Below are 27,940 nucleotides of genomic sequence, written 5' to 3' on the forward strand. Positions count from 1 at the left end.
TCAGTCTTACGTTCAATTCAACCCATTTCTGCATCAGTTTGCAAATCTTAATTTCAAAAATCTGCATAACAACATTTGTTCTTCTTCATTTTGCATAATGCGTCCATTTTTGAAAGCCATTCCCCCTAATATAGCAAATATTTGCTTGTTACTTTCACTAATATACACAATTCTTGTCAGGATTCAATTAGAAGCTAGGAGAGGATATATTTATTAGATATTATCCTTCCTTCTTCACGTTTGTGAGTTCAGCAGCATGCAGTTCCTTAAAAGGGAAGCTTAAATAGGCTAGTGTTAGCCTTTTAGTGTTTGTAATACACGATGCTTTAAGGCAGACTGGATTTTCCTGTTTTGCCCCCCTTTTCTCCCCCCTTAAATAATAATCACACACAAACAGTTTTCAGAAAAGGTAAAAATGCCATTTAATCATTCCAAAAGCATCTTAAAGAATAACAGATACAGTAGCTTGATGCGGGCAGGCTTTAAAATGGCCATTAAGTTACTAAGACGTATTACGTCTAGATTAAAAATGGAGTCTGAGTGGAAGCTCAAACTCACAGATGTTGTCACATTGCAGGTGTCTATCTGGCAAAACATGAGTTGTTGGTTTGCATACATTAAACATCCCACACTTCTGTGTACAGTTTTCTGTGCACACCTTTCTGTAGTATTTTTGTGCACCCCTTTTGGGGGTAGGAAATCTTGCCATGCACTGATGCACGTGAACCCTTCTTTTCAAAACAACCATGTGCTAACAATTTAAAATGCCCTTTTAAAAAATGCTGCTGTGTTCCCTTGTGCACAGAAATATTTTTAAAGTCCTAAGTGCTGATCTACACTGGGTGGGGGAACAGATCCCAAAGTCCCCTGTGAACACATTTATAACTTTTGAGTGCCCCCACCCACAAGAATGGGGTAGTACCAAACTTCATGAGAAGGATTTTTAAAATGTTCCTTAAACTCAATCCAATGCAGAAATACAATTAGAGAGATTGCCTTGGATGGAGTTGGGAACTAGCTTGTCCAGCATATATGTAGCAGTGAAAGTCGTGTGATTTGATAAGGTCATGTAGGGACCAAAAGCAGCAGGGAACCAAGAGATGAACTTTGGGAACCCCGCAACAAGGAGAAGCCTGAACAAGAGCCTACGATGTTTCAAGCAATCTCACGTTTCCTTCGATATCTCAGAAATGCAGCTGTTGGTCATGTGGAACCAAATTTACATGTGATTAATTAATCGGTCAATAAATTGGTTTAAAGGCAGGAGAAGTTATGGAAGTGGCTGACAGCCCTAAAAATAATGCCATAATAAAACGCAGTATTGTGCTTACAGCCGGCAGTAAATATACTGGCAACAGGGTGAGGTTTTCCCTGTTTAGATGACATGAAGATTCAAATCCACGTCATCTTTCCACAGGTGCCCCAACCTCGTTCTGCCCAGAGCCTCAGAAGTTCCCCCTGTTGTCAATTGTGCAAAAGCCCGAGAACTTCCAGGCATGGTAGATGGGTACAGAGAGGAAGTATGGCTTCCTCCCTCCCTTTTGAAAAAGTCTGGTTTGGCCCTAAGAGAGAATATTATGAAAATGATTTACAGGTGGTACATGACCCCAGTCAAGCTTGCAAAAATTTACCACTTGCCTGATAATAAATGTTGGAAATGTAAAGAAAATGAAGGTACATTCTTTCACCTTTGGTGGACGTGCCCAAGGATTAAGGCTTTCTGGGAAATGATATATAATGAAATGAAAAAGGTATTTAAATATACCTTCTTGAAGAAACCAGAGGCCTTTCTCCTGGGCATTGTCGGCCAATTGGTGCCAAAGAAGGATAGAACATTCTTTATGTACGCTACAACAGCAGCAAGAATTCTCATCGCAAAGTATTGGAAGACACAAGATCTACCCACCTTGGAAGAATGGTAGATGAAGGTGATTGACTATATGGGACTGGCAGAAATGACTGGCAGAATCCGAGACCAGGGGAGAGAGACAGCGGAAGAAGAATGGAAGAAATTTAAGGACTATCTTAGGAAACATTGCAAAATTAATGAATGCTAGAATGACGTTTGGTTTAGAATTTATGTGGTTTCCAGCTGTAATGGATAAGTAGAAAGAAAAGAAAGGTCAAAAATTAAGTGGAAATTAAGGGAAAGGATTTGCTGAATTAATAAATTAGAAATTGGAATACAGAAAGGGGAGGTATGAGGAAGTCGGGGAAGTAAGTTATAAGAAAATAAGGGATTGAAAGTATACTTGTTTTTATTTTTGTCTCTTCGATTTTTGTTTTGTTATGTTTTTGTATAATTTTTGAAACTTTAATTAAAAAAAATGAAAAATGAAAAAGTCTGGTTTGATGTATACCCCAGCATAGCAGAGTGTGAGCTCACCTCCCCCCCATCCCAATGGAAAATAATAATAATAAGCCTGAACAGACATACTGTTTAATGGAAAGGCTTGATGTAGTTTGATCATCCACAGACACTACTGATGGCTCATTAAGTTAAACATCAGCTCCCTCCAAGTGTGTGGACTTGCTAGTCACACCTACTTGCCAGGGTCTGAGACCAGGATTTCGTCTGGAAATATCTGTGTTCCAAAACACGGGAAAATGGAGAAGCAGTTTCGATTCTGGCAGAGAGAAAAGACAATGTCTGTTTTTGGAAACAGCTTTGATGTGATGACTGCAAGGCTGCCCTAAATGCTGAGAAGGTGCTCTAGCCCTGCAATGAAACAGATATTACAGAAGACCACACCATTCGCCAAGACTCTGTGCTCAGGATAGACTTGGCCGTGTAAGATTGCCTTGGATAATTCCTACCACTCACAGAACTGGGGAGTAAGAAACAAAACTAATTGCATTATCCTGCACCTTTTAACTTACAAGCAAGTTTCAGCATGGTTTACTCCCAGGAAAAAACGCATAGGGTTGCAGCCTTACAAAACTAAACAATGGTTCAAAAGATAGTGTGGATGAGGGAAGAGGGAGGTTTGGAAATATACCATAATCAATGTGTGGATACAGACGACATTTGGAGTTCAAATGCATCAGCAGAAGCTTAAACTGAACACTAAATTATTGCTAGAGAATACTTGACTCTTCAATGTAATGCCACAGTCTCTGAGTTTGGAAAAAAAGAAAACTAAGTTGATTATTAAAGGAAATTATTATTATTATTATTATTATTATTATTATTATTATTATTATTATTTATTCCCCAGCCACTCTGGGCAGCTTCCAGCAAAATATAAAAATACAATAATTCATCAAATATTAAAAGCTTCCCTAAACAGGGCTGCCTTCAGATGTCTTCTAAAAGTCAGATAGTTGTTTATTTCCTTGACATCTGAGGGCGTTACACAGGGAGGGCACCACTACCAAGAAGGCCCTCTCCCTGGTTCCCTGTAACTTCGCTTCTCGCAGGGAGGGAACTGCCAGAAGGCCTGCTGGACTTTAATTTCTCACAACATATTTCGTTTATATGGTAAGTTGGTCTATAGAACCATATATTTTGATATGATATGTTGAATTGCATTTGAAAAATAATTTATATAGTTACATACAGCCTGTTAGTTGTTGGTGTTGTTATCAGTTTTGCATTTACATGACAAAGGGTTTTGTAGCGTTTTGAATGCTCTTTGTTTTCAGCATAAATGGCACACACAAGATGAGATGTTTCTATTTTTTCCCCCCTGCACTTAGTTTTTGATATATCTAGGGGGGGTGCAGGGTTAGTTAGTTAGTTAGTTAGTTAGTTAGTTAGTTAGTTTGGTTATATGTTGCTTTGGGTTGCCTTGGGCAAGATAAAGCAACCGACAAATTTAATAAATAATATAGAAAATAATTCTCAAGGTAAGGATGCAAGAGGAGGAGGAAATGACATCAGCAACCCTAAGAGTGTCAGTCTAGCACCTGAGGAAATGTCAGCACAGGTTAAAAGGCAGTCTAGGAAGCTTGGAGGTGATTCTATCATCTCTTTTCCATGGAGACATTCAGTAGAATGCAGTAGAATACAAGTAGATAAATAGGTACCGCTCCGTGTACTCTGGTTTCCATCACGGTTTCCCATTGTGCCAGTAGCAGTTTAGTCACGCTGGCCACATGACCCAGAAAGCTGTCTGTGGACAAACACCGGCTCCCTCAGCTTGAAAGCGAGATGAGCGCCGCAATCCCATAGTCGCCTTTGACTGGACTTAACGGCCCAGGGATCCTTTACCTTTACCTTTTATCCTCAGGGTCCTTTCCAACTCTACAATTCTATGATCGTTCTACAAAGTACCGTATTTTTCGCTCTATAAGATGCACCAGACCACAAGACGAACCTAGTTTTTGGAGGAGAAAAACAAGGAAAAAAATATTCTGAATCTCAGAAGCCAGAACAGCAAGAGGGATCGCTGCACAGTGAAAGCAGCAATCCCTCTTGCTGTTCTGGCTTCTGGGATGGCTGCGCAGCCTGCATTCGCTCCATAAGATGCACACACATTTCCCCTTACTTTTTAGGAGGGAAAAAGTGAGTCTTATAGAGCAAAAAATACAGTACATTTTCAGCCTGCCTCAAAACCACTACTGTGAAACTGAGTGAGTAAATCTATCTTTACTCATACGAAGACTGTTTTGCGTGTTTATTGTTTTAGCGGAGAGGAAAGGGAAAAATACCAGTCTGCAGTAAGGCATCCTGGATTACTTACATTAAAAGGCTCTAGCTAGCTTATCAACAGCTCCCTTAGATTTGCTGATGAAGGGTTGTACTCTGCTGAACTCACCAATGTAAGGAAGGATAATATCTATGAAATAGATCCTAGTTTCTTTCTTTCTTCTAATTGGGTTTTATAAACAAGAATAATGCTGTACAAACAAGTATAGTCATACCTCGGGTAGAATGTGCTTTGGGATGAGCACATTCGAGTTTCGCTCCGCAGCAACCTGGAAGTAACGGAGCGCGTTACTTCCAGGTTTCGCCGCTTGCGCACGCGCGGACGCTCAAAATGATGTCACGTGCATGCGCAGAAGCAGCGAAAAGCGATGTGTGCGTGCGCAGGCGTGCCTCTGCTAGTTACGTTTGCTTCTAGATGCAAACGTGGCTCCAGAACAGGTACCACTGTATACCGAGTTTTCTCATGTCATTTGCATATCACAAAAACAGCATAATAAATGTGGGGGGAAATGTCTACAACATATATTTCATTATTAGTGGTCAATGTACCAGTTCTTAGTTCATGAATTGGTTTAAACAGAAGGAAGGAAGGAAGGAAGGAAGGAAGGAAGGAAGGAAGGAAGGAAGGAAGGAGAGGGGGAGGGGGAATGGTGAGTAGGATGGAGTCCAGTGGTTGTGCTTCTATTCTTCTACTTAGTGGGGCAGGTTGTGTCAGCATTGCTTACTATTCACGTGTTGCATTTCCTTGGTGGTGAGAGAGGTCGAGGGTGGCTTAGGGTGTGGTTGGTTGTCACAGGTTGGCTGTAGTGAGAGTTGGTTTTGTGTGTGAGCGAGGGGTGAGTGTGTTAGTTTTGAATCAGGTTAGCCAGATTGATTCGTATGCTGCCGGCGGATTCTTGTTGTCTTTGTCGGGCTGTGTCTACACATCCCTACAGAACCTGCCCCCGAATCTTTAACGTGAGGTCTAAACTACAGCCTGCAGATTATAGTGGCCAGTTGCGTCCTCAAGGTGGGCATTAAAAGGCTGCCTCCAGTGGTTGACAGAAGGGATAATGAGAGGCACCTCGATAGGGAGGGAGGATTGGGGCCTGCAGACTCATCATGCACCCAGCAGATACAAAGCAGGGTGCTCAAGTGATGGGGGAAATCTCTCTCTCTCTCCCATTTACAGTCAACCAAGACATTGCCAACAGACTGCATAAGAAATATGGGCGTAGAAATAGACGGAGACGGAGAGACACCCACGCATTCTCTTTCTTTCTCTCTTCCCCATTCCTGAAGCCTGGGGGGGGGACTGGGGGGGATTCCTCAGCCCCACCCCACCCCGTTTCCAAGCGAAGCTGAAATAAAAGAGGCAGAGGGAGCCTTGTGTGTGTTTTTATTATTATTATTATTTCTGATTAAAGAGGAATTCATTTCATCTCTCTGCCTCCTGCCAGGGGCTGAGGTGCCGCCATTGAGGTTAACGGTGCGGAAGAATACAAAAAAATTTCATTGAGGAGGATTATAAAAGTTACTAGCTGGAACATTAACAGAAGAGTAACTTGTAAAAAATGCAATATTACAATATTCACAAGGACGGTAGAGCGTGGTAAAGCTATAAAATTCAACATTAAAATCTTCTACGGCCTAGATAACCTAGTTAACAAACATTGTGCTGGAACTACTTTTTTTGCGGGGACGTGGCGGCCGCTGCTCCTGCCTGAAGGGTGTGAAGTCCAGGGGCCACCCGGCGCGTGGGGAGGAGGCCGGGAGAGACGCTCGGCTGTGGGGCTCCCTCCGCGGTGCGGCGCCCGAGGATGGAACGCAGGTCTCTAACTTGGACCAGGGAGGGTTCCAGATCAAAGGAGGGCGGCGCGGCGTTCTGGAGATTAGGGTCGCTAGGACATTCCGTATCCAGAAAAATCTGGAGTGCTCTGAGGTTCCCCCTGCGGCCGAACACCTCCCTCTCGCCGAAGATCAGGCAGATTTCCTTAGCAGCGCCGTAAAGTCTTGCAATTCTGGATTCCGATCCATTGCTTCGCAATTCATCTGGGACTAAAACCAAAACTGGAGGAGAGCGGAATTGCTTTCCAAAGCGGCGTGAAAGTAGTACATCAATGCGCAGGGAGTTCCGCAGATTTCTCTCCCCTTTCCGGTGTAAAAAGGCCGAAATATGAGGGTTCCTGCTGAACAGGTCCAGAGACTCTTTGTTAAAAGAGAAAAGAAAAGAAATTATGTTAACAATCCCCTCCTTGCTCCATCGTAGAGAGGGACGCGCGCCTCTCATCGCAGTGACGTGGAGGGAAGGCGCACAACCCACAGGTGCCCCCAAGGTAACGTGAAATTGTGGGGATCAGGGGGGTCAACTTGAATAAAATATTGGGGCGGTAGGTCACGCCCAGCCCCTCATAATCGATCACAAGATGCAACGCACATGCTATTTGAATGAAAATGCCCGTCAATTTTGGGGCGGCAGGTCCCCTCAAATATTTGGGGGGGGGGGCAAGGACCTCAGCACATAGGAGTTGCCGCCTACGGTGGAGATAAAGAGGTGTTTGGGAAGCTTCTGGAAGGTTTCCATCAGCAGCCCCACTCATTTCCTTTTCCCTTGGCCTAGAGAGGATGCGTAAGTTACAAGAGACAACGCTACACACTGCTGTTTTCTGCACGTTCTCCTCGTTCAGTTGCATTTTTTTTAAGTACAGTTTCCCGGCCTGGGGTGACTTGGGGGGCTAAAGGAGATGGGCCTGGAGGGGAGGAGAAACCTGGTTCCAACAGGCAGGGGGTCATGTTGTGGGGAGGGGATGGGAAAGGCCATTAACTCAGATCGCTCACTATCTATCAGCTTCTGTTGCTTTAGTAACAGATGCCGGCTTTGAACCTGCGCAGAATCCTCCTTCAGGAGAGGCCAAAATTGGGTTCCAGCCGAACGCTGGCAAGACTAGAGAATGGTGTGTGTTTTGTGCATTGTACCAATTAAGTCAGAGAAGTCAGCGAGCCTTCTTCCTCCGTCAGGCTCTTGGAAGTGTGATCCTGAAAAATGGGTGCGCAGAGGTCCGATGCTGGCGTGTGCCCAAGAAGAAATCAGACGCGATTTGCGCGCATCTTAATGAGCTCGCGTTTGCACGGGTACATAGTCCCGTTCACACGTTCACATTTTCCCTACACTGCATGATGGAACCGTGGAGTTTCCTTTCTGGACGCACACGCGTTGGTTGGCTGCGATGCTCATCAGGGAAGCTCTCGAAGGAGCCTGCAGCGCGTGTATGTTTCACCGGGAGTAGGCAACGTGTGGACTCCAGTTGTCCTGCCATTGACGCGGGTTGGTGTCGCTGCCTCTAAGATTCACTGCATTTGGTGCCCCTTTGTGGCTAAGTGGGTGGGTTCAAAGTAGCGCACTTGGCGCTCTCCCAAGCACTGCCAGTCAAAGTCGGAGTAGGAAACTGAGGTCCCGGGACGCCTCGGCTACAGAGAACTCTTCCAGCGCAGATGAGCACGGTCTAGCTACATGTGTGCCGCCCTACATACGAGCCATGGGATGGGAAAGGGGATGTGCGTATTCTGGATTGACTGTCAAGTCATTCCAAAGTGGAAAACTAAGGCAATTATGTGATGTGCAATTCTACCGTCCCTTCCTTCGAGAGAGGGACTTGCCTGGTCGGTGTATGCTATTCTTAAACTCTCTCCAAAAATCCAGTCTGCTCAACTGTTATTCACACACACACTCGGGGGATAATAACTTAGCAACACCATCCATTGTCCAGCTTCACTTTCAATCGATGATCCCCTTGTTGCAGGGGGAGTAGGGGCCGCGGAGAGAGCCTGCAAATATGTGGCAAGCATCCTTCTTTTATCCCCCCCGATTCCTCGCAGAAAATGTTGGGATGTGAAAACTGTATAATTTGCTGCAGATTTACGGGTGTTGTCCCTTCCCATTTCAAGTCGCCCAAATAAGAAGGTGATTGGAGACGGGAGATGGGAGAGGACTTTGCCCTCAGTTCCCAGGATTGACTACTGCGCATGGGCTTAGAGGGGGAGCATATTGGCCAGCACTAAACGGTTACTTGAAAGTAAGCTACGTTGGCACCTGGGAAATGGTTCCGAAAACAATAAACTGGGACTTAGTGCCTCCAATTCAAGCATGCAGCGTACCAGCCTGACCGCCTATAACCTTTGCGTCAGAGGAAACCTACTTATCTTGCGAAGTGTGGCTGCCTCTTTGTGTATATGTGTGAGGGGGGGGCGGAGGGAGAGAGAAATCTATTTTTCCATACTATTATTTCCGTGTCCTCCTCTTCTTCATCTTCATCTTCCGTTTCTGTATCAGGAATCAGGAAAGGGGTTAAGGGAGAGAGGAGGAGGGTGGAAGAGACAGGGAGAGAGAATCTCTTTTAGCTGCTCCGAAGTGCGATTCAGTTCCCCAGGGAGTTGGCAGACAGTTTGTGGAGACGTTACTCCAGATTTTCAGACTATGATAAATATGATAATTTGTATAAAATTTGAATGGGTTCTTGTTTTCAGGGAGAATGCCTCCGATGATGAATGTTCCTGATTTTCAGATAGATGGCTGATAAAAAGTGTATTGAATTGTTGAAAGCGATTTTAATTTTAATTCTCTACCTGCAGATGTCTAATAATAATAATGTCTCCTAATAAAATAGGAAGGTGTCAGTTTAAGCAGCGGTATCGCGCTTGACTTCCCCCTTCCTGTCCCCACACTGTGACAACATTAACCTCTTCTTATAAAAAAAGCACATAAAATTATTATAATTACAGAGTTATTAATTTTAAAAAGAGGGTTAGCAGGATTTTTATGATTATTAATAGAGCTCACACATCTTACCCCTGGAAGTAAATCCCGAGCGCTAAGACTGTTATTGGATCGGAATCGCCTCTGGAGCTTCAGTTTGGACATTTGAAACAAAAAGGAAACGGGGAGGGCGCAGATTAAGCCGTAACTTTCCCCCCTCCCTTGAACTTATTTAAAAGCCACGGGTTTTAGAGGGTGCCGCCATAGGATGGGAAACGTTCACACGCCTCCGAATTCTTAAAAATACCTATCTGACGCGGGAGTGGGGGGGGGAGAGGCTACTTCAGTTTGGGGGGGGAACCCATTCAGCAACACAAATCTGCCCCGGGTGAAGCTAACTGGGACTTCTCTCTAGACTGACTTCCGCTGCCTATTTAACACCCCTGATTTGGGGGGGGGGAGGCTCGCCGCTGTGCCTTTCAGACCACCACTGACCACACGGCGGGCGAAGCCAAACCGGCCGACTAGTAGCGCTTCAAGCTTGGCTGCGAATTGACCTCGAGTTATGTCCAACTCATCCGAAGCATAAACCGGTTTGCATCCAGGTTGACAAAGCACTGGGGTGGGAGGAGGGGGGACTCAATAGCTTTTTATTTTTATTTCCCTCGCCCGCACCGCGACTGAACGAGGCCAACACGAATACACGCGCACAGGTGCGCGCACAGGGTGTCAAGCTAAACCTCGCCCGGCCTTCATCCTTTTGCAACCGCGCGCTAAGCTCGCTGACTCGGAAGCAAAGTGTTTCCTGGGTGCTGTAAGACTTAACTTCCTCGCAAGCGGTCCTTAGGCTCGGAGCCTTCGGAGAATCGACGTGGGGCCGCCAAATTAAGACTTGGCTGTGAAGGAAACAGTCCTCAAAAGGAAACGGGCGGGGGACTCTGGAGCTGCGATGAGAAAGTCCTTCTGGACTTGCAACCAACTTTAGGGGAAGCGGCCGGGGCTGGGGAACCGTTGACTCCGAGTTCTTGTGCGCCAAACCACTAGGCGCTGTGCTAACGTCTGAAAAGACAAGGCAGGTCAGAGAGGGAAGCGATGGGGATTAGACGGGAAAGAGGGTCGATCGGGAAGGTACAGACAGAGTGGGATGACAGGGCCTTCCCAAGGAGTCTGAAGGTACCTGCCCGAACTGCTTCAGTTTGTCGGACAGCAAAGAGTCATTTTGGGTTGGTTGTGGCCCGTTCGCTTGGGAACTAGAGTCAGTTTTGGTCGGTGAAAGGTCAGGAAAGCCTGAAAAGAAGATGGGCCAAGGTGCAGCTTCCACCAGGGCAAAAGCCGAGCAAGAAACGATTGCGCACGGCGGTTTCCACGCAAAAAAGCAAGCGAGTGGATGGCTCACCTCTGCTCACCAGAGGGCATGTTAGGGTGGATGGAGGAGCATTGCACGCCTCCCCAGAACAGCTGCTAAATAGAGGCTGACTAGTATGCAAGCAGGCGATCGTGTGATGTTTGTGTGTGTCTCTGCTTTTTAGGCAGGTACCAAACCTGAATGAAGACATATGGCGTGGAATCCCAACCGCCTGATCTTAAAGGCATTGGGCTAACACCTACCCGCTGGGGACGCACTTCCGAGTATACAAGCCTAAAATCGGACCTGATCTTGACTCTCTTAACGCCTTTGCTTCCTATGTTCAGCCAGAGGCCTAAATGTACGGGGGATATTGCCGTTTGCAGGTTGACAGGCGTCTGCAGCACGTCCAGGCGTTGAAATAAGAAGGGGGACTTTGGCACGGATTGTTTTTAATCCCCTTTTCTGCTATAGAGTCAGTCTCTGAGATTACAGGATTGTCCGAGGCTTTACTGAGCGTGCAGCCAGTTTTGGCCACAGAAGCGAAGTCGGACCACCCCCATTTGTTGCACACGCAAAAAGGAAGGAAACGGGGGCTGGGACCGAGGCGGTTTTCCAGGCCCTTTCCTCGCATTTTCTTAGAGAGAGAGGTTCCTGGAGTTTTCAGAATGGGTGGGAAGGAGGAATGGGTAACCCATATCTTACACAAACGTACCGGCGTGGCAGTAATAATAATACTAATAAATAATAATAATAATAATAATAATAATAATAATAGTAAATGAGTGCGGGCGTTTTTCGGGACTGGAGAGTTGGAGAGGAGGAGCCCACCGCCCCGTTCCGATTCTTCCAAGAAATAGGGCGAACCTTAGCCTCCAAGAATTCTCCTCCCACAGCCCTGGAACATTCACTTTTCAAATCCGGGAGGGGCGCGTGGTTAGGTTCCCTGGGCGCGCCTGGCGCTTTTCAGCTGGCTCCGAGAGTTTAAAAGGATCCGGAAACGGTTTAGGCTTCCTCCACACCCCCTCCTCCTCTCCAGCTCCCCGGCCTGGATTCCACAACTGATCCTCCCTTGCCCTCAAAGGTTTGAGCCAGACTTTGGCGAGCCGCCCGCCGGCCAGACAGCTCCTTCCAGCTCTCCTCTTTCGGAGGAGGGATGCGAGGCTCCGCGCCTCCTGTCCTCGAGGAATCAGTTTCCTCGCTTGCAAATCGACCGAACGGACCCGCTGCGCCCTTGCGCACAAAGTCTACGCATTTATTCGGGGAAAAGTCCTGTTGAACTTCGTGAGAGACAGACTCGCGCAAGAAATTGTTAAGAGGGGCGGGGAGCTCGGTTGCCAATACATCCTGTTACCAGCCCCCGAATCATCGTCATCATGTGGGGCTGGGCTGGGGGGTGAGGAAGCGGATTTTGACCCGACCAAAATAATCTCACGACAACAGCAGCGAAGAGAGCGGCGGAGAAGCAGAATCAATATTTATGCACACAATGGGTGGCAGTCACCTAAATTTTACTCAGAGTAGACCCATTGAAATTAATGAACTTTGCTAATCTAGGTCCATTAGTTTCAACGAGAGTACTGAAGTCACTCAATATTTCTTTTTTCTTTCAAACTTTAGCAGTTCTTCCAAGGTGGGCACCTGCTTCAAATAACATCTTGAAGATTTTCAGACTGCACTAAAACTACAGCTGGCCTCTCCTGCCTTTGCCAGGAAACAGAAGGGTCTTTTATAATCCTGGCGAAAGCAGCAACAGTTCTGATCCCGCACGGATTTCGAGGGCAGGAGTCGCTGGACTTTCAGATGGATTTCGGCCTGATCTACTTTAACCCAGGAAAGCCACCAGAAGACAGAGAGAGAGAGAGAGAGAGAGAGACTTTCAGGGAGAGCCATCCCCTGTCCCTTTATGTTGGGCTAGGAACCAGTCGAAAAGCAGATCAACCCTTTAATTTAGGCCAAGGTTAGAGAGGTACGCGTTCTCAAGGCCAGGCCCTGAACTATATAAAAAAAGCAAGAAGGAAGATCATGCCATTTGAGTGTGTACAAAATAATTTCCTCCCGCTGGTGCGTAATGCTGGCCGCCGCGTCCGGATCTGGGATTGAAAGGGGAAGCATTTGCGAGGATAAATAAGAGCAAATGAACCCCCAGCAATTCTCCGTTTAGAAATTAAGGGGAACTAAACTAAGTTTCTTTCGTGCCCGGCTGCCAGCAGGAGCCCAGGACAAGAAGGGAGAGAAAGGGCAGGCGCTATCTCCTTGGAAGAGAGATTTGGGGCGCAGAGTGAGTACGGGCATTCTGGATCGTGTCCCGGGGGCAGATCTCGGCCGGGCGGTTGGGGGGGGGGGCGAAATCCCTGGTGCGTTTCCTGTTCTCACATCCAGACAGAAAGTGAACGAGAAGTGGAGGGAGGGATGGGGGTTCGCCTGTCGCCTCCTCACTGGCTCTAGGGAAAGCAACCCGACGGCGCTTCGTCTCTGCGAGATCTGCTTTCAGGCTGAAGTGGCCCTATGGGAGAAGAGAATGAGACGCAGAAGCCCAGCAGGGAAAAGATAAGAGCTGCTACGAGGGAGGTGGCTTCTGTCCCCGCAACCTCCGCAGGTCAGAACCCCGAAGGAAGAAGGAAGTATCTTTTCTGAGCCTAAGCAGGACTTCTGAAAGGGCTGGGCGATATCTAAACATTCGAAGTGGTGATGGGAAAATAATAATAAAAGTAATAATAAGACGAGCTCTGCCCATGCAACAAAAGGTGCCAACCTGAATAAAATATTGGGGAGGACAGGTAATTACGCCCCGCGTAACTGTTCACAAAACACGGCCCACGCACGCCATTTGAATGAACTTGGGGGCAGCCCCCCCAAAAAAACATTTTAGTGGGTGGGGGCACGGGCGTAGCCAGGGGGTGCAGAGGGCAGCTGACCCCCAATCAAGTAGGTAAATAAAAATACAGTGGTACCTCGGGTTAAGAACTTAATTCGTTCCGGAGGTCCGTTCTTAACCTGAAACTGTTCTGAACCTGAAGCACCACTTTAGCTAATGGGGCCTCCAGCTGCTGCCGGGCCGCCGGAGCACGATTTCTGTTCTCATCCTGAAGCAAATTTCTAAACCCGAGGTACTATTTCTGGGTTAGCGGAGTCTGTAATCTGAAGCGTCTGTAACCTGAAACGTCTGTAACCCGAGGTACCACTGTACTTAACTAACTGACCAATTGCGTCGCAGATAACTCAGTTCTGCCCTCCAACATAAAGCCTGCCACCCCAAAAAATCTAGCTACGTCCGTAGGTGGGGACCACAGGGACCTCGACTACTAGGAGGAGACTCCTACGATGGCAGTGGTGGAAGTAGTAATACGACCCCTGCCCATTTCGACGACTAGGAAGCCCCCTCCCTATGCGAGGGGAGAACCACCTCAGTCCCGGAAAGGAGCGAAAGGGCACAGCGGAAGAAGTAGGAGACCTGCCTGGCTGATAGGAAACACAGCTCTGTGAGACTGTGATGGTGCGTGGAAAAATCACGCACGGACCCTGCGGCACCTCGGGGACCACGCGAGCAGATCGTGGGAGAAGCTCTGGCACCTGAGCAGAGGGGCTTCAGTCTGGGTGATGGGCGCCCACGTTTTGTGGAAGCACCCAGAGCCAGTGTCACCACGCGAGGGTGAGGGAATTGCCTGGCCACAGAGCCAGGATAATTTCCATCTGGAGGTCGAAGTTTTGAATAGTCGAGTTTAAAGCTCTTTAGAGTTTCTCCTGAAGGCTTCTCAGCGCGTTCCTGCTACCCCTAAGCACACCTCAAGGTCTTTCATAGGCTAATATTTATTCCCCACATATTGAGGGTCTGCTTGAAGGTAAGGGAAGGAGTCTATTCCGCACTGTGGACTCTGAAATGGGAGCAGGGAACAGGGGCAGAGAGTGCGGTTCTTGTTGGAATTGATATTAGAGTTATTTTCAAGAGGGAACGGTGTAAACGCTTGTGCGCGCAGCAGGTATATACAGTATAATAATAATAATAATAATAATAATAATAACAATAACAATAACAATAACAATAACAATAACAATAACAATAACAATAACAATAACAATAACAATAATAATAATAATAATAATAATAATTTATTATTTGTACCCCGCCCATCTGGCTGGGTTTCCCCAGCCACTCTGGGCGGCTTCCAACAGAGATGAAAAATACACTGAAAATGACAGAAGCAGCTCGATGCCAATCGAATAAACGGATAGAGGCCAACGATTCTCAGTTCTCTAGCTCCTGCTGAACACTGTGGGCCATAAGTCCACATAAACATATTTAGGGAAGTCACAGTGGTGCTAACACAATTCCATTCCCAATACACACCCAGAACTGTTCTAAGCCGCCTTCACTTTTACACAGCTTTGCTGCCATCCTGAGGTGCTCTGTCCTTTTTTTTTTTAGAAGTTCAGAAAGTTGAAGAGTTGGATTTGAGTTAAATGTTAAATCTAAAATTGAGACGGATAAGTTTGAATTTGAATTCAAGGATTCCACGTTTACAACCTGTCCGGGCATTGAGACTGCAACTGGCAAGAGTCAGGTCCTTTTTCGTGGTGGGCCCCTAGACTATGGAGCGCTCCGCTTTCCGGGGCGCAGATGACCGCTATGTTGCAGATTTTCGAATAGTTTAAAAAACACGCCACCTTTTAAAGTATTAAATTAAAACGCGCCTTTTCCTAACTACAGCTTTTTCTTGTCCAATTGGTCTTTTAAATGATTGCTACTGTTGCTGCCTTTTTCAGATTTGGTTTTTGTGTGTGCATACACACACAAACACACACACACAAACTTGTGGTGCTTTTATGATATTGTGAATCACCTTGAGTGAGCCATGCCCCCCAAGAAATAGCATATCAATAAAGATACAATCACATAAAACGTGTTTGATTGGGTATGTTAATCTGAGAAGAGCATTGTTGGGGGGGGGGGTTGTCTTTATTATGTGTTTTGTGTTTTTATATTGTGTTTTTATGTTGTAACCTCCCTGAGACTTGCGGACATAGGGTGTCATACAAGTAATAAAAATAAAAATAATAGTTTTGACAACGCCACAGGTTTACTGAGTTCCAATAAGGTTAAATTAGATTTACTCCAACGTAAGTGTGCCGAGAATTACAGTAATCATTGGCAGATTAAGACTGCAGTCCCAAGTAAATTAAGTCCCGTTGGACTCGGTGGGATTAAGGAGGAGACATGTTCAGGAATGCAAGGCGCATAAATCATTTTCAATGCCGATTGCCTGGGATGGTCTTTTAATTTGACTGACCATTTCTCTCCAGTAGAGAGAATGTATTTTGGGGGAAACCGCCTGCGTTGTGCAGGAAGGCAGTAAGAAAGGCGGCTGACAGAACGGGAGCCCCTTTCCCGGGGAGAGGGGAGGCAGCTCCGATTTGTCACCCACCACAACTCAGTCCCTCCAGAGCCTTCCTAGCCAAGTTAAGGGTCTCCCTTGAGGGTCAGCTGGTTTTCAGCCCACCGACCCCTCTTAAAATCTGCCGTTGCCAGTGACCTGTCGCGCAAGGTTCTCGTAAGCACCGTGAAGCGCTCTTGTCTTCTTCACACTATAAATTCTGTGGAAGAACAAGAATAATTGTGATTTTCAAGTCCCGGTGGCGACGCGAAGAAAGAAACAAGAACGGGAAATGGAACCGAAGCCTTTATCCCTTTTGGCAACCCACGAGCCCTCTGGTTTTCTCATTCCTGGTTACAGACTTTAAACAGCGCTTTAAAAAAAGTTTGGTTAATGTTTGTTAAGTTGCCGTCGTCATCTTCCTGCTTGCTGTCGGGCAAGCCCCTTCCTTTTCTCTCTCTCTCTCTCTCTCTCTCTCTCTCTCTCTCTCTCTCTCTCTCTCTTTCCGCCCTCCGTTTCCTTTCTGGTCAACTGGACCCACGGCTCTCTCCGACTCTGGTATCCAGAGAGCTCCCGCCAGTCGGGGAATCGAGGCAGGCACCTTAAAAGGCGGGCTTTAAATTCAAGTTGCTCAGGATGCAACTCTCTTCTTTATTGCTTGCTGCCCTGTTTTATTTGGTGAAATATAAACACTTTAATAAACTCTCTAAAGAAAACCAGCTTTCCTTTTTCCACTCCCGCGGATTAAGAATCGGGCTTGAGACTACAGCCCTCTGCACGCTTGGCCTGGGGGCAAGTCCCAAAAAACGGGGTAGGGGTCTTACTCCCCAATAAACGGGTAAAGGATGGGGCTAGCTGTGCTTGCCCCGTCTCCCGACAACTGGACAAGAAAGCGCTGCTTCCTCCCTCTCCAAGCCAGAGGAGAAAGTTGTGGAGCGACCCTGGGTGGCGGACAGGTGAGCTGGGGGGTTGGCGAACCAACATCGGCTACTATGTGTAGTCAGTGTTGTGGCGGATAGGCTCCCGCGCGCGCCCAGGTGGGGTTCACACGTGCACACAAATGGAGCTAAGCCCGGGTCCTGAGCGCCACTTCTGAACACACGTTTAGATCGCGGCCGCTCAGGAAGGGAAGAAGGAAGATCAGGGAGCGCGGGAAATTGACGCAGTTCTCAAATGTGCGGGAACCAGATCATCACCATAGAATTGTGAAATTGGAAGGGATCCTGAGGATCATCTAGTCCAACTCCCTGCAGTGCAGGATCCCTGAGCTCTTACTTCCCCGCCTGGTCCCGAAACCGGATCTTGACTAGCGGGTGGGATGCATCATTATATTTGCTTTTTTGCTTAACTTTATTAGCTCTGCGCTGGCTCTTGTTCAGAGTTTTCCTTTCAGCAAAACGCTCTCAAAAACCGACCAAATTTTTTTGAAAACAGCAAATGCGACAGGATAAGAATAAGATAATTATAAAGCGGCGCTAAAAAGCACTCAGACAGCTCACTCAAACCCGAATTCAACGGATTTATATATATATATTAAGCACGGGGAAATCAAATGCGCGGAAAAGGAGATTTTGGGAGACAGGGCGCCACCGCGGAAAAGACCCTCTCGCCCAGTACCTCCCCACTGAACCGAGAAGGCGGGCTCCAGGCGGAGAGCCTCTGGGGGTGCAAAACGCGGGCAGGCGCGCCGGTGCGCAGGCGTGTGAGACAATTTAAGTATACTGTAGCCCGATTTCCCAGTGCGTTTCAAACCTTCCATCCCTCAGCATATCTACACCACCCTCTCCGAGTGCTACTCTAACCACGCTAAAGAGCGAGCCTGAATGTGACCACTCACAACCATTCCACTCCGCCTGTTAGTCCCACCCTTGATGATCCGGTTTTTCACTGAGATGGCGAGAAAAGCGGTTCTAAACTAATCCTGACTCCTCCAGGAGGTTCTCTAATCCGCCTCGGGGGAGCGCTCGAGGCCTCCCTCCAACAAAGGGGGCTAGTAGCCCAAGCACTCCCGGTCCTGGCCTGTTATTGGGTTGTCGTGCCCGCGCGCGCAGACCCCAGGCGCCTCCTTTCCACTCCGGCCTAAATGGTTTGCGGATCGGGCTAGCAGGCTTGTTGCTCCGACTTCAGTTCACCCCTCTCCACGTTTACCTCTCCACGTTTACCTCCCCGCATTAGCCCGTGGGACAGTACCCCCGTCCAACCACACCCCGCGCAATAATCCCCTTTTGGGGAGTTGTGGGTTACAAGTTGGAAATCGACCCGGATTCCTCCCAGAAAGAGGAAAAAGACGGGGGTGTCTCTGGAGGATCAAACCCCATTTTTTAAAAGGAGTGACGCTGCCTGCTCACCTTTTCATTCCCCGCCCCCCCCCCTTTACTCTCGCGTTCCCCATTTCCCTGGGAACTTTTCTCCTCCGGAGTTAACTATTAACCGAGGCACAACGGGCAATTTTCTTGGGAATGTGAGCTATTTCCTTTACACTGCAGATAGATGGGGCGAGTGATTAATAGCAGATATATATTTCAAAGAGATCGCCGATGTTTTTATGTTGAGCAGAGGGGGGCGGGGAGAGATGCATGGCAAGAGGTCCACGGAGAGATGCGTCTGCGCAAAAACGCGCAGGAAACCAACCCAAAAGGACATTCTGCGTCTATATCTATCTTATCCATATGTTTTTAAAAGTTTAAACATTTCAATTAAGAGGAGTAATTTTCTACTTCGTCGTTGCAGTTGAAATTACAGGAGTGTCGTGTGTATGAGGGGAGGGAGCGGGGTTAGTTTCTATTTGGATAATGAAGAGTAGTATTGGCTCCCTTGGAAGTCTCCAGGAAGTTTGATGGTTTCACACCCGACGCCAGACGCTTTTTATTCCATCTCCCGAAGCAGGGGCGCTCCTTTGCCTGCTTGGCTTTATTTCTCCGGCTGATCCCGGGCAAGGCAATTTTTGGTCACTGCCTGCTTGGCAATGAAGGGCTGCGCACTACCTGGTGCTTATAGGATCCGGAGCAGGCACTGCCTGAAACGCAGAAGGAGCGGGATGTGACGCAGCAAAAGAACCCACCTCTTTCGAGGTGCTTTGCTCCTGGAGCCCGCGCAGGATGAATTCCAAGCGGCGACTCTGAACGAGGGATGGCGCTGCGTTTGCGCTGCTCAGTGAGCTTGGCAAAGCAGCCACCCAAGCCGCGCAGGGCTCTCCCGACCTTGGCTTTCTGGGATAATCCCAGTTCTCCAAAGGGACCGATCCACAACAGAGTTGCGCAGACCGAGGTCGGAGCTCGAGAAATCCTGCTGAAAACCAAGACGGCTGAAATGAATCGAGTTGTGGATCGGGTTCAGAACCGCGCAGGTCGATCCTAAGCGAGCCCCGCTTGGTTTAACTGGGTTGCGGGGGTATTTCCTCGCCACTTCAGAGTAAGACTGCATAGGCTGTAGGGTGGCGCAGAAGTTGGAGAGGTTGTCCTTCTTAGGATGGGACGCAAAGCCCCCCCAACCTCTTTCTACGAATCCCATCGTGGTGGTGCCCTACACGTCCTCTGCTTCTCCTCTTCCTCTTTCAGTCTTTTTTTTGGGGGGGGTGTCCTCTATTTCAGTTTCTAGCCTTCCTTTCTCCCCCCCCCCTCTTTCTTTCTGTTTCCCTCTGCGCCCTTTCTCCTCCCCCTTCCTCTTTCCTTCGACCCGCTCCTTCTTTGCCCCCCCCCCCAAGACCACGACGGTGGCATATGAAGTTCTAAGTCTAACTGGCTGGTGTCAGGCAGTTCTCCCTCCCCCCCCCCCTCTCTCTCTCTCTCTCTCCCTCTAACTCCTAGGCAGCCTGGCGTGACGGATTAAACATCAACTAGTTAAATAAAAATTAATATCAAATGCTTCCTAACTTCTAATGTCATGTTGTTTATAACTAATGAACTGATTAGGGGATAAACACATCAGGAAGACGTTTCTGCTCCTCTGCTCTTCGCCAGAGACAGCAGCTTCGAGAGGCAGCGCTCCCCCACCAACCCACTCACCCACCCACCCAATTGTCTCTGCCAGGGTCTTTCTCCCCACATATAAAACGCCAGTGAGAGTGGCAGATGGGGGGGGGGGACACGCTGCAGTGGCGGGGTGTGTGTGTGCTCCGAGGTGGGCTTGGGCGCTTAGCTGTGGACTCCAAGGACCTCTCTTGGGGAGGAGGGGGGTGTTTATATTGCCAATCCTCTCCCTGGCAGAGATGCGCCCACAGACTCGGAGAGGGGGGGGGGAGAGAACCAGGGGAGAAGATCACCACTGTCAGGAGGCAAGCTCATGCCTGCGCTTGTTTGAAAGTTCCTTTGGCGATGGGTCACTCAACAAACGGACATTCCTACAATTATTAACAAAGCGGTTCGGCTATATTCCACGTTTGCGTCCTGTCTCTCCACTCGATGCAACCCCCCCCCCAACTTGGCTTGTTGGTTGATGGTGGCACTGGAGGTGTCTTCTCTAGACCTCTTTCCCTTCGGTGTCCCCCCCCAGATTTGGCCACCTGGCCTCCACCCCCACCCCTCTTTCCCAGGAGCTCCTCATAGTTCCGGGAAGAACCCCCCCCCCCCGGCTTTTAAAACACTGTTTGTCCAGCCCGGCGTCGGTTTTGACAAGACCATAATAACAGGGGAAGCATTTTAAAACCAATTTAGCAAATGCAGAAATGTAATTTTAATGAAGAATCGATGAGCGAATGGTTCATTTTTCCTAGGGTACCTTGTTGGAGTTGAGAGACTTTCAATCAATGGGGGGGGGCGGGGAGGCGGAGCGGGGAAAGGCGAGGAAGAATGGGCTCCCAGGCGCATCTGCTGTCGCCGCCGCGCCGCGCCTGCTCTCGCAATCCTGAACTGCGGAAGGAAGAGACAGGATTTGTCCAACAAACAAGCTGACCGGCCAAGAGACCGCAAGGAGGGAGGATCTCAGGGGCTCGAAGGGGGCCACGCCATCGGCGTAGCCAGGCTTTTTGTCAGCCGGGGCAGGCCTTTTGTTGGGGGGGGGGGAAATGCAGAACCTCAGCTAGCTATGTATATTTATGGATTTTTATTGATTTAGGAGGGGGCAGCTGCCCCTCCCTTGGCTACGCCCGTGGGCCACACACTCTCCTTAGCGAGATTCCGAAGTACATAGGAGGGGGGTCTTCCGCCGCCCCCCCCATAAAATCTTTGAGGGGGAGTCCCCGCTCCTCCTCCGCCCCAAGTTGATGGGCATTGCCATTCAAATAGTGTGCGTGCACTGCGTCATGTGATCGATTATGCTGAGACGGGCTTACCTGCCCCCCATATTTTATTCAAGTTGGCACCCCTGCCGACGGGGGTGGGGAACCCGAGTTCAAGATCTCGTCTGAATCCGACCTAGATTTATCTTGGCATTTCGGGTGAGGGAGGAGAGCTTAGATGGCTGACTGTGATTGCCCGCTCTTCAGACTGATCATTGAGAGCAATGGGTCTATAGGCGAGTCAGGGCAAGGTTCTAGCTGCCGTGTCCACACACCCCATACCTTCCTTAAAGTGGTTCTTGAGATCTTTAAATAATGGCAGCAGGCCCCCGCCCTCTCCGCTGCCGACAAAGTGAGTGGGCGTCTTACTCTCTGGAGCTGGGCCACACCACTCTTCGACTTGCGAGGGATTTTGGCAGTGATCCTCGGCCAGAAGCGCGCTCTCTCGCCACCATCCTGCAGGTGGCTGCTGCGCCACGGAGGGGAAGGCCCCTTGATTACCCAAGGTTGGGTTTGTGTTGGGTTGTCCCCATCCCCCAGTGGCGTAGCGTGGGTTGTCAGTACCCGGGGCAAGGCAAGTAATTTTTGCCCTCTAACCCGTGGATTTGCGCCCCCTAACCCTAACCCCCTGATGTTGCGCCCGGTTCGGCCGGCTCCCCATGCACCCCCCCACGCTACGCCACTGCCACCCCCCACTCCTCCTCAATGATCCTAAGGGATATCTGGTGAGGTTATCCAAAGGTGGTGACTGTTAGCCAGACGGTCTTTGAAGGCAGCCCTGTATCGGGAAGTTTGTAATGTTTTATTATGTTTTTATATGTGATGGAAGCCAGGTGGGTAGGGTAATAATAATAATAATAATAATAATAATAATAATAATAGGTAGGGTAGGGAAATGAGGTTCCCATCGCCAAGCTTCAGCAATGACCCTCTTGGGGTCCCAGGCACTCTGTACATGCCCTTGCGACCGGGCCTCGAGGGCTATCGGAGAGGTGCGCCTCTTGTCATCTTAAGAACGCGAGACAAAGCGTGCTTGTGCTGGCAATTTTTCTCCCCTCCTTTTTTTAAGCTGGCTGAGGATCTGTGGAGCGGCATCTCCTTCTTCCAGTGGTTTATTTATTTATTTTTGTAATTCCCCGGGAAGGGGGGGTGAGTAGAGGAGCCCCTCTCCCTCCCCCTCTCTTTCGTTTCTTCCTCTCCTTCCCTCCCTTTCTCGTTCTCTCGTTATCTAAACCGTTTAGCTTTGGGTGGTTGCTCCCAGATCTCCAAAGTGGGGCTGTGGGGTGGGGGGGGGGGTAGCCGGCAAGACGGCCCAGCGAAGCGCTGGGCAGAGGAGCAGCGAACGCGAAAAGGCCGCGGCCGATCTGCTGGGCTGAGCCAAGCGGCCCAGGCAGGGAGACGCACCATTAGGCAAGGCAGGCATGGCTCACAGCTCCGGCGGGAGAGCAGGTAAAGGAAGGGGGGGGAGAGGCGGTTGGCTAGGGCCCCTGGGCCCCGCTGAATATTCACAAGGCAGGCAGGCAGGCAGAGATCTTTCCCCACCACACCAGCACCCTGGTGTCAGCAGCAGGTGAAGGAAAATCCCCCCCCCCCATCAGATATAGAGAGACTTGCTTGGCTCCAGGGAGCCTACAGGTGTGAGGCGAGCCGCGTCTGAAATCTAGTACTGCGGAGCCTTCCCTTCGGCGGCCCCCGAGTGCAATCAGGACTTTTACCCAATGAAATGGTCCTTTGGAAACTTCCGCTTCCCTGGTTGGTTCCCTGTGGCGCCGCTCTTCTCCAATTAACCTCCTAGTGCTTATCACGACTTCCCTCCCAGCTGAAATTGGCGTGCGCTCCGTTTGAAAGGAAGGAATAAAGTTTTGGTGTCAAATGGGGAAATTTAAGCCAGTGTCGAAGGTTTTGGATTTGGGGACAAACTGGCCCCACTCTTGCTGTGGTCGCCTCGCCTGTGCGCGGGGGTCTGCCAAACAGCAAACTACAAGCTCTCCTCCTGTTAATGTCCCGCGCAGGTACTTTCGCCCGCTCCGTTGTGGATCTAGCTGTCCGGGGGGCCCAGGGCGTCCCCTTAAGAGTGGGGGTGGCGGTGGGGGCTAAGTGAGTAGAGCTTTGGAAACTGAGGAGCTCACCCTATAGCTGCCACGTGTACACCCGGATTAAATCTTTGAAGAGCTTTCTGTGCCTTGGGGATGATTGAGGGTTCACAAACCGATCTCCAAATGTTGCTTCACTCTGATCCCTGCCTGGGCTCACAATCTGGACTCCTGGTCCCGCAATCGCTGACACAGAGAGGCTTCAAGACTTATTGACTAATTATGAGTGAGGTGGGGGGGCAGGAGTCTCTGCTGCTGGGCCATTGAAGTCCTTGCTGGACTCAACAGAACCAAACCAAGTGAGTCTTTTAAAAGAAAACAAACCAGGAAAGAAAAAGGTCTATTTTCGCTAGTTATTCTAACGAAGTTTCTCTAAATCTAGGAAGCACCTCTATAGAGAGAGATTCTGTAAACATATCCGGCAATATAAGGAAGATGAAATGCATCCAATTAAAACATGCAATATGCGTTAGGGAATCTATAACTGATGGCATGTGAGTTTGCGAAGGAGGCGATTTGTAGGGGAACCTCAAAATGAATGAACTTTTCTGGTTCGATGCGGGCCTGAAGATGCATGATCACTGATCAAATAAAGTCAGGAACACATCAAACACTTAATACGCGTTAAGTGTACTGTTGTGTATTAATCGTGTGTTTCACACCTGCCACATAGGAGAGAAGGCCCAGCCAATTTTCCAGTCTCCCACGCAATGATTCTCGGTAGAAAATCCCTCTTCTCCTTTCCCTCCCCCCGTTCGAAGTCCCCTCTGTTCCATTTCCCTTCTGTGTCTCTAAAAGATCTGCCCAAGTCCCTTTGCATCTGAGGTTTAAATAGGAAGATCAATAGAAAACAGTTGTAATGATCTAATTAATTATAGCAAAATTAAAAGCGAGTAGAAAATCAATCTCTGATGGTGTTGAAGATGGAATTAAATTGATAGTCCATCTGTTCACCTCCTAGACCGTATAAATTTGCAACCCAAGGACGGAGCTAATGGGATCAGGCTGCTCGAAATCTCCTCCTATCTCTCTCTCTCTCCCCCCCCCCACGCCCCCGTTCTTACTCCTTCCTGAAGTTCAAACTTGCAGAATCAGAGCCTGCCACAACTTCTCCGCCAGACAGTTGCAAAATTAAACACAATATGAGGCAGTTCTGTGGCAGAGTCAAAGCAACAACAGCAGTGTGAAACTGGGAAACACTGGTGCAAACTGGGATTCTATCTCTCTCTCTCCTACCCTCCCTCTTCCTTCCGGTTTATCCAGAGAGGCCACTTGGTATCCTATTATTGGCCACAACTCCCTCTTCCCAAATTCCTAAACAACCACGTTGGTTCTAATGTTCCACTGGCTCCTAAGCCCGCTGTTTTCGTATGCCACTTTTAGGGTTTGAACCAGCATGTAGCGGGTGGGTTGTGAGGCCTCGATATCCCCTTCCACACTACACAGTGGAGCTGCCTTTTTAAAAAGAGTGGCAGAATTAATCACAGTAATGAATTTGCACACTTGCTCGGAAGTAAAGCCCACGGAAGGGGATGGGAACTTCCGTTCGGGATCAGTCTGCGAAGCCATTCAATTCCGTACTGGTTGCACACACAAAAATCTGCCTAAATCCGAATATGGGCTTAATTAATGGGCCAAGTACCACGCAGGGAGGGGAGGTGGCGGAGGAACCCTAACAAATTGGCCTAAAACAATGGCGTCTAAGGTGCACATCTAGGCAATCTCGAGGTGCGCGCGCGTGCAAACACGTGTATTCCCCCCCACACACACACACACTTTGGAAATGGCATTCTCTATTCCACCCGAAGGCAGGGATTCCGTCCTTCTCAAGGCCGACCGCCCCCTACCACGGATTTTAGTGAGACCTTCTCCCAAGAGGGGTCGCAGACTTTAGAGAAGGGGTGGTCAGGTGGTCCCCGACTGCCCGCCCGCCCTCCGGATCCCCCTCTCACCCCACCCACCCCTAATACCTACCCTTCTTCCGGGGAGAGGCTTCCTCCACCAACCGAGCCGGCCCGGTAGGTCCCTCTTAGGCCTTTTCGCCGTCCTTCCTCTCCCTTCCCGCAGCTAGAGCACCATCCGTTTTCCTAGGCTTTGCTTTGTTTCTCACGAACCAGGACTGAGAGCTAGGAAGAGAGAGACACAGAAACCCCTCCTGTCGCCCCGCTGGTCCCTTTTAGAAAGCAACCGGGCGAGGACTCTGGCTTGGGTAGCTTTGCTAAATCAGAACCAAAAAAAACCAGCAAATCGCAACAGCAACCTTTGCAGCTTGCTAGTTCTCTTCTTCCTCGCTTTAACCCCCCAACCCAACCCACCGCGCCGTTCCCCACCTCTCCAAACTCCCTGCAATTTGCCCTAGAAAGCATGGCAAGGAGGCAAAGACTGACGTCTGGGGAACTCCCCCCCCCCACTCCGGCTCCTTTAGGGATGAAAAATGGAATATTTTTTTTGTATGGGGGGGAGCTGCAGAGCGCAGTGAAATTAACCGAACAGAAACTCTGCTTCTTCCCCCGGGTTTGGGGACGAGCAAAGTGCCGCGTAAGCCTTCGCGTAAAAACGCCAGCCCCTGTGGGTTTGCGGGGCCTTCCCGGTCCTGTGGTGTTTGTGTGGCGGGGGGTGTCCGCGGTCCCCTATGCGGAGACAGCAGAGGCAAGAAGGAACGCGACTCCACGGTGTGGAAAGCAGACTTTGCTGGAGCTCTTGAGCTGGAGTCTCTGTCCTCTCCCCTTTTAAAAATCCTGCCCATTTTAGAAGTGGAGAAAACGATATTTCCAACCCTCAAAGCCGTGATTGCTCTGCTGGTTCCCCTCGAGCTTTAGCGCAGTGTTACCATTATCACCTAGGCCCAAAAGAAAACTCCTACATATATTGCTATATATATTTATTATATATATGTATATATTAAAATACCTCTCCTTTGTCCTTTTCTGAACCCCACACAGAGACACGCGCGCGCGAGGAGGGCAGGCAGGCGCCCCGGAGCTCTGCTAATCCGTTTTATTAACTAATATATTCAAAAGGATGGCTTGGCCTATCGCGAAAGGCTTTTGCAGCCTTTCTTGTCGGTTGGGGCTTTTGCCTGGTCGGGCAAAAGGTGAGCTGTCGTGGGCCCTTCGGTCGCTCACCCTCCACCCATCCCTCCGCCTGTGAAATACACGCACATTTTGACTGGATTATGCCCTGAAAGTTAGAGCAGCGCCAGGACTCCTGAAATTAGAATCCATTCGGGACTTTTCTCCCCACGAACTACCGCCGTCTTACCTGAAAATGTACGCGAAGGATTAGCGCAGGTGCCACGGGCTGCTTCTGAGCAGAAGAAGACGCGCGATCTTCTGAAAAGTTGGAGATCTATGCCGAAGTTTGTTGGGGTGTTGGGCAGAGAGAAATCGTTGGAGGTTTATTCTCTCTCTTTCTCTCTCTAAGGGAAAGGTGTGTCCAAAATTAACTAACCACCTCAGAGCATCCAAGGGCGGCTATATTGAGAAAAGTTTGCAGAGAGGAAATCCTGAACTTCGCCGCCGCCGCCGCATGGAAAAGGCTGCAGCGAAATCCATTAGGTCAGGATCCCACGCAGAGGAAAGACTGGCCAGCGGCGAGGGGTGGGTTAGCGAGAGGCGTCTTTGCAAACCTCGGGGTCGGAGAAATCGGGGAGGCAGCTTGGGTGGGCCGGGGAGAGAGGCGATGCTGGAGAGCCCCGGCCAGGCCGCAGTTCAAAGACTAGGGAGTCCCTTTTGCTCCTGCCTCTCTGGCCCCTTCGTTTCAGCATGGACCTCCCCCACGAGCCCATCCTTTTCCCAGCCGGTGCCGGCTGAACGTGGAGCGGAGGAACCCGAGTGTCTCCTCCCTTCCCCTGCGTCCCGCAAGGCTCCCTTTCCTCCCTGCGACTCACCTGGGGCTCCCTTCGCATCGCTTTGGGCTGGGGTCTTTGGGGGTGTTTGTTCGGAACAACGAAAGGAGCTCTTTCTCTCTAAGAAGATTTGGCTGCTCAGCTCTGGAGCCGTTCACAATTCTCATATGCCCTATTTAATGTTGCCCTTAAATGTTCAGTTTCTCCTCTCCTCCCCCCTTTCTTTTTACACCATTTCAATTATTGCTATTATTAATTTTGATCTTGGATTTAGATCTGCTCCTCCAGCCAAAAGGTTCCCGAAGCGGCTATACTTTTATTGGACTATGGTCTCAGATAACTTTAAAATCTTGCATTTGTTTAAATGCACAGAAAGGTCTTTGGGTTTGTGTGTGTGGTTTTTTCCCTGTTCGTTCGTTCGTTCGCCTCGTTCTCCTCTCCCTTTCCCCCTCCCCCTCCCCTTAATTTGTCCCTTTCGGGGACTCTCGTTCAATAATTCCCCTCACCCTTCCTCCTCCCGATTCCTCCCGATCCCTGCGTACGCACGCACACGCGCGCGCGCGCACGCACGCACATACACACCATTAGCAATTCCTGCCAAAGTCGAGTGACTTGGACCGACACACTTTTTAATTAGACTTCAGATTTGAGGATTACCTGCTTTCAGATTTTACAAAGAAGTATT

At 49.1% G+C, this 27,940-nt stretch overlaps 1 protein-coding gene and 1 long non-coding RNA gene across 3 annotated transcripts in view; one reads left to right on the forward strand and one right to left on the reverse strand.

Moving 5' to 3' along the window:
* Window positions 1-6,706: 6,706 nt before the first annotated feature.
* Window positions 6,707-27,468, reverse strand: LOC310844444. The gene is made up of 3 exons (XR_014564133.1): window positions 26,670-27,468; window positions 25,383-25,534; window positions 6,707-6,838 (listed from the first exon to the last, which is right to left on the reverse strand). It is a non-coding gene; the product is annotated as an uncharacterized lncRNA (long non-coding RNA).
* PAX2 (paired box 2) overlaps window positions 22,640-27,940 on the forward strand; it is a 156,272-nt gene continuing 150,971 nt past the window's right edge. For both annotated transcript variants that reach the window (XM_083738430.1, XM_083738421.1), the window contains exon 1: window positions 22,640-22,764. In XM_083738430.1, the coding sequence (XP_083594556.1) occupies window positions 22,737-22,764 (28 nt within the window). In that variant the 5' untranslated portion in view covers window positions 22,640-22,736. The remainder of the gene's footprint in view (window positions 22,765-27,940) is intronic.

Source organism: Podarcis gaigeae (assembly GCF_964106915.1).
Source record: "Podarcis gaigeae genome assembly, chromosome: 5".
NCBI classification, from domain to species: Eukaryota; Metazoa; Chordata; class Lepidosauria; order Squamata; family Lacertidae; genus Podarcis; species Podarcis gaigeae.